General features: G+C 43.6%; 1 protein-coding gene across 1 annotated transcript in view; it reads left to right on the forward strand.

The window, feature by feature from the left end:
- spag1a (sperm associated antigen 1a) overlaps positions 1 to 7,500 on the forward strand; it is an 11,721-nt gene that overhangs the window by 1,398 nt on the left and 2,823 nt on the right. The window contains exons 2-6 of the mRNA XM_046834524.1: positions 2,773 to 2,872; positions 4,033 to 4,185; positions 5,161 to 5,315; positions 7,073 to 7,214; positions 7,391 to 7,500. The exon at positions 7,391 to 7,500 is cut by the window's right edge and continues 17 nt beyond it. Of these exons, the coding sequence (XP_046690480.1) occupies positions 2,773 to 2,872; positions 4,033 to 4,185; positions 5,161 to 5,315; positions 7,073 to 7,214; positions 7,391 to 7,500 (660 nt within the window). The remainder of the gene's footprint in view (positions 1 to 2,772; positions 2,873 to 4,032; positions 4,186 to 5,160; positions 5,316 to 7,072; positions 7,215 to 7,390) is intronic.

Genomic DNA, 7,500 nt, shown 5'->3' on the forward strand with positions numbered 1-7,500 from the left:
TCCACACGGACGGTTTTAATTGCCGGATGTTGCATCATGGTGGATTTTTGTGTTGATTTGAGACACGGTGCATCAGTAAAACAAATGTTTAGTGATTAAAAATAATTTTTCAGTGGCGTTTATTTATTTTTTGTTATATCTGAGTAAAGAAAAGACGTCGTGAATTAAACGCGTTGCGTTGAAGGTTTTAATTTCGCCACCTTTATATTTATGTATTTATATTTTTTTATAAAAATGGTCAAACAGAAATGCACACTGCATTAATCGTGACCATAAGATTGCTATGTGCTTCTTTTTTAACATCCCCATTCCACATTTGCTTTTATAATAATATAATATATAAGTTTCACTCTTCTGGGAAGATGTTGTGTGTTGTGTGTACAATTGGTCCTGAATGTGTGTGTTGGTGTTTAGTTAGAAAATCTTCACAGTCAGGATCTGATTTGATGATTGTACTGTTTTAGTGCTGATCCGGAGTTTTTTGCTTTGCCCAGGGTTCAGTACGTCACTCAGACAAGGTGCCTGATGTTAGGGTCTTTGAATTACACATTACCCATCAAACACCATCACACACACCCACATTACCCATCAAACACCATCACACACACCCACATTACCCATCAAACACCATCACACACACCCACATTACCCATCAAACACCATCACACACACCCACATTACCCTTCAAACACCATCACACACACCCACATTACCCTTCAAACACCATCACACACCCACATTACCCTTCAAACACCATCACACACCCACATTATCCATCAAACACCATCACACCCACCCACATTACCCATCAAACACCATCACACCCACCACATTACTCATCAAACACCATCACACACACCACATTACCCATCAAACACCATCACACACCCACATTACCCATCAAACACCATCACACACACCCACATTACCCTTCAAACACCATCACACACCCACATTAAACTTCAAACACCATCACACCACGTTACCTTCAAACACCATCACACATCCACGTTACCCTTCAAACACCATCACACACACACCACGTTACCTTCAAACACCATCACACACTCATTACCCATCAAACACCATCACACACTCACATTACCCATCAAACACCATCACACACTCACATTACCCATCAAACACCATCACACACACACCCGTTACCCTTCAAACACCATCACACACACACACCCACGTTACCCTTCAAACACCATCACACACCCACGTTACCCATCAAACACCATCACACACTCATTACCCATCAAACACCATCACACACACGTTACCCTTCAAACACCATCACACCACGTTACCTTCAAACACCATCACACCCACATTACCATCAAACACCATCACACACACCACATTACCCATCAAACACCATCACACACACCCGTTACCCTTCAAACACCATCACACACCACGTTACCCTTCAAACACCATCACACACACCCACATTACCCTGATGGTGTTTGATGGGTAATGTGTGTGATGGTGTTTGATGAGCAATGTGGTGGGTGTGATGGTGTTTGATGGCAATGTGGTGGGTGTGATGGTGTTTGATGGATAATGTGGTGTGTGATGGTGTTTGAAGGGTAATGTGGGTGTGTGATGGTGTTTGAAGGTAATGTGGTGTGTGATGGTGTTTGAAGGTAATGGGTGTGTGATGGTGTTTGAAGGTAATGTGGTGTGTGATGGTGTTTGATGGCAATGTGGTGTGTGATGGTGTTTGATGGCAATGGGTGTGATGGTGTTTGATGGGTAATGTGGGTGTGTGATGGTGTGATGGTGTTTGATGGCAATGGGTGTGTGTGATGGTGTTTGATGGCAATGTGGTGTGTGATGGTGTGATGGTGTTTGATGGCAATGGGTGTGTGATGGTGTGATGGTGTTTGAAGGGTAATGTGGGTGTGTGATGGTGTTTGATGGTAATGTGGTGTGTGATGGTGTTTGATGGCAATGTGGTGGGTGTGATGGTGTTTGATGAGCAATGTGGTGGGTGTGATGGTGTGATGGTGTTTGATGGCAATGCAATTCAAAGACCTAACATCAGGCACCTTGTCTGAGTGACGACTGAACCCTGGGCAAAGCAAAAACTCCGGATCAGCACTAAAACAGTACAATCATCAAATCAGATCCTGACTGTGAAGATTTTCTAACTAAACACCAACACACACATTCAGGACCAATTGTACACACAACACACAACACCCACATTACCCTTCAAACACCATCACACACCCACATTACCCTTCAAACACCATCACACACACCACATTACCCTTCAAACACCATCACACACACCCACATTACCCATCAAACACCATCACACACACACACATTACCCATCAAACACCATCACACACCACATTACCCTTCAAACACCATCACACACACCACACACACACACATTACCCTTCAAACACCATCTCACACACACACACACATTACCCTTCAAACACCATCACACACACACCCACATTACCCATCAAACACCATCACACACCCACATTACACAACAGAGTTGACTCTTCAAGTTTCACTGTTTGGTTATTGACTTCATTTGTTTGTTTGTTTCTTTACTCGCTTGTTTATTTGTTTCCACTCCCCAGTGTTTGTTCTGAAGTTGAACTCATAACTGAATTAATGAGTTACCCATTTTTAAGTCTCTGAGGCACCAATCTTAAATCCAGCTCACAGATTTCAGTGTCAATTCCACAGTTTCTGATGTGTGTGTGTGTGTGTGTGTGTGTGTGTGTGTGTGTGTAGGTATCGACAGCCCTGAGGATCTGTGCATTTTGTACTCTAATAGAGCTGCTTGTTATCTTAAAGATGGGAACTGTACAGACTGCATTCAGGACTGCAGCAGGTTAGACACACACGCACGCACACACACCTCTGAGAGATTAACACTCAGCACAATTAGCTGAGCTAAAACAAGCTATGTCCTACCTCTAACACCACTCTGACTTGCCGCTCTGACTCGCCACCTACACCCTGCTCTGACTCGCCACCTACACCCTGCTCTGACTCGCGACCTACACCCTGCTCTGACTCGCCACCTACACCCTGCTCTGACTCGCCACCTACACCCTGCTCTGACTCGCCACCTACACCCTGCTCTGACTCGCCACCTACACCCTGCTCTGACTCGCCACCACACCCTGCTCTGACTCGCCACCTACACCCTGCTCTGACTCGCCACCCACACCCTGCTCTGACTCGCCACCACACCCTGCTCTGACTCGCCACCACACCCTGCTCTGACTCGCGACTTACACCCTGCTCTGACTCGCCACCACACCCTGCTCTGACTCGCCACCTACAGCCTGCTCTGCCTCGCCACCTACAGCCTGCTCTGCCTCGCCACCTACAGCCTGCTCTGCCTCGCCACCTACAGCCTGCTCTGCCTCGCCACCACAGCCTGCTCTGCCTCGCCACCCACACCCTGCTCTGACTCGCCACCTACACCCTGCTCTGACTCGCCACCACACCCTGCTCTGACTCGCCACCTACACCCTGCTCTGACTCGCCAAATACACCCTGCTCTGACTCGCCAAATACACCCTGCTCTGACTCGCCACCTACACCCTGCTCTGACTCGCCACCTACACCCTGCTCTGACTCTATACCTTCAACCTGCTGTGACTCACTAAATACACTCTGCTCTGACTCACTTTGACTTGCCATCTTATGATTCCAATCATACAATTCCATTTAATTAGAAAAGAATGTAAAATAGAAGCGTTTTTACTCCTGCTCTCAGACTTTTTGTTACCACTTTGTCTATATTTAGGATTTAGGATTACTATTATATTGACGATTTTTTTTTTACTAAAATAAACACATAAAGAGGTAAATAGTTGAGTACATAATAATTGATATTGTATAATATCTTGGACACTGTTTTGTGTGTGTGTGTGTGTGTGTGTGTGTGTGTGTGTGTGTGTTCATTGTCTGTGGATCTATTTGCACTGGTGACACACAGATTAGTTCTGATCCCTTTTTTTTATCCAATTAAATTCTCAGTGCTCTGGAGCTCCGCCCCTTCTCTCTGAAGCCCCTCCTCCGCAGGGCGATGGCTTATGAGGCTCTGGAGCGCTACAAGAAGGCGTATGTAGATTACAAAACCGTCCTGCAGATTGACTCCAGCATGCAGGCGGCTTATGACAGTGTAAACAGGTACAATATGGAGGGGCGTGAAAAAACACCACTGATCACATCAATGAATGCATCAAATACTACAGCTGGATATAAAAACACCATAAAATACGGATATTAGCCACATAAACACCACCAACACTTTAAACTTTACCAAAGTTCCTATCAAATATTACTGAAGCAGTAAAAAGACAACAGGTATTTCTACACCATAAAACCCCATTCTTTACCTTTAAATACCTGTTAAACATTAAAACAAACACCATTAAACACCAAAAAAGTCTTATACTGTATTTGACAATAAACACTATTGGAAACTGTAATAACACCAACAAAGTTTTTTTTTTTTAAGTTCAAAATTTACAATTGACAATATTTACTATCAAATATCAATAATAATCAATAACCAAACACCAACAGCTGCCAATTTTCTTAGTCAGACACCAACATCAACACTAGAAAAATCACTTAGTAAATGTTACCACCACCCACAAGGTCCAACATACCATTACACCTCAGTGTTATCCTTATAAACACCCCTGCACGCTTTCATTTACCAACAAACTAACTAACACCACAGTTAACCATAAAACACTTACCAACAAACACCAACACTCTCCAACAAACACCAACTCTAACACTCTCCAAAAACGACCAACAATCATCAACAAACACCAACACTCCCAAACAAACACCAACAGTCTCCAACATTCTCCAACACCAGCACTCTCCAACAAACACCAGCACTAACACGCTCCAAAAACGACCAACACTCTCCAACAAACACCAACGCTCTTCAACAAACACAAGCACTCTTTAACAAACACCAACACTCTCCAACATTCCCAAACAAACACCAATATTCTCCAACAAACACCAACAGTCAAATGTTCACTGTCGAGAAATCTCGGGCTTGGAGGTCTTTTCACTCGAGGTAATCAGTGTTTAGGTGGAGATTATGGATTTGAGGATTTTTGTTTTTGTGTTCTTCATTAGAATCACAAAGCAGCTAATAGAGCAGGATGGTCCTGACTGGAGAGAGAAACTTCCAGCGATTCCTAATGTTCCCATTTCAGCACAGCAGCACCGAAATGAAGAACCGAGCACTGAGGCTCTCCAGGCACGAGCAGCCAGAGCCGAACAGCAGAAGGGTTTGTCCTTATCTCACACACACACACACACACACACACACACACACACACACACCAGCTTCCTCCTTCAAACACATTAAACCAGCATCTAACACCAATGTTCTTCAAATCCCACCATCCTCAAATCCCAACATCTTCAAATTCCATTATCCTCAAATACCAACTTCCTCTTTCACCATCCATCACACACTCACATACACCATCACACTCACATACACTATCATACTCACAATCACACTCACATACTCCATCACACTCATACACCATCACATTCACATACACCATCACACTCACAATCACACTCACATACACCATCATACTCACAGTCACACTCATACACTATCACTATCAACATCACACTCACCATCACACTCATATATACATCACACTCACCATCACACTCATACAACATCACACTCACCATCACACTCATATATACATCACACTCACCATCACACTCATATATACATCACACTCACCATCACACTCACATACACCGTCACACTCACCATCACACTCACAATCACACTCACATACATCACACTCACAATCACACTCACATACACCTTCACACTCATATACACCATCACATTCACCATCACACTCACATTCACCATCACATTCATCATCACACTCACCATCACACTCACCATCACACTCATATATACATCACACTCACCATCACACTCATACAACATCACACTCACCATCACACTCATATATACATCACACTCACCATCACACTCACCATCACACTCACATACACCGTCACACTCACCATCACACTCACATACATCACACTCACAATCACACTCACATACACCTTCACACTCATATACACCATCACATTCACCATCACACTCACATTCACCATCACATTCATCATCACACTCACATTCACCATCACACTCACCATCACACTAATATTCACCATCACACTCACCATCACACTAATATTCACCATGACACTCACATTTACACACTAACACAGTGTTCAGAATTATTTATACAGAGATGCAGAGGTCTTGTATGTCAGCATATTTTCATTACTCAGTGTTTGCACGGCATGTGCACGTTAAACACAGCGATCCGCCCAGACCGGTTCGCTTGCACACACACACACACACACACACACACACACACACACACACACACACACACTGGACAGTGTGTGTCAGCACTAACATGGAGTCTGTTAGCTGAATGAATAATGTACATGCTAACTGAAGAGATGGAACGAGACGTCTGTCACCGCTCCTTTGGCATCTGAGTCTCAGGGTGGGGGAGGGGCAGACTTATAGCAAAAAAAGTATTTATAGCATTTTCGACAACTTGCTGGTGTTTGTGTTGTTTCATTAGCAGTGATGGGGGTGATATACTAACTGAGGTGCTAATACTAAAGCTACATCGTGACTCGCTATTGTTTAACTACCACAGATGCTTAGCAAAAACATCTCCTGAACACTGCTAACTAGCTTATCCTACTTACTAATTAGCTGTTTGCAACTTAGTGTTATATATGGGATTAAAATCATGTTTTGCGTTGATTAGCATTAGCATTAGTTATCCCTCAATTAGTTAACTCGTGCTGCACGTTAGCGTGGTGATTCAAATTTTTTCTTTTGTTAGAAAGTTTTCTAAACAGTAAACTTTTGATCTTAGCATTGAAGTGATCAGTGTTGCAGGACCCTGCTACATGCTAGCTGACGAGCTTTTGTCTGTGTTCCAAAAGTTTTTTCGTCTTTGTTTCCACGCAGCCAGGAAAGATGATGCGCGTTTTGCTCTGCTGAAGCAGGAAGGCAACGATCTGGTGAGGAGAAGCGAGTTTCAGAAAGCATTAGAGAAATACAGCGAGTGTATCGCTCTCAAACCCACCGAGTGCTCAATCTACACCAACAGGTACGAGCTAACCGCTAATTACACCGCTACAGAGAAGGCATAGTGCAGAGCCGCATGTTAGCCACCATCAGGATTAAATATTGTATATTTTTATTTTTAAATAAGGATTTTATAGTATATTAATTGATATTATAAATGTTTGTGTGTGTGTGTGTGTGTGTGTGTGTGTGTTTCAGAGCGTTGTGTTTTCTGAAGCTGGAGCGTTTTGCTGAAGCGAGGCAGGACTGTGACTCTGCACTACAGATAGAGCCAGACAACAAGAAAGCATTTTACCGACGAGCGCTCG

This window comes from Silurus meridionalis, chromosome 22 (genome assembly GCF_014805685.1).
Source record: "Silurus meridionalis isolate SWU-2019-XX chromosome 22, ASM1480568v1, whole genome shotgun sequence".
Taxonomy (NCBI): Eukaryota; Metazoa; Chordata; class Actinopteri; order Siluriformes; family Siluridae; genus Silurus; species Silurus meridionalis.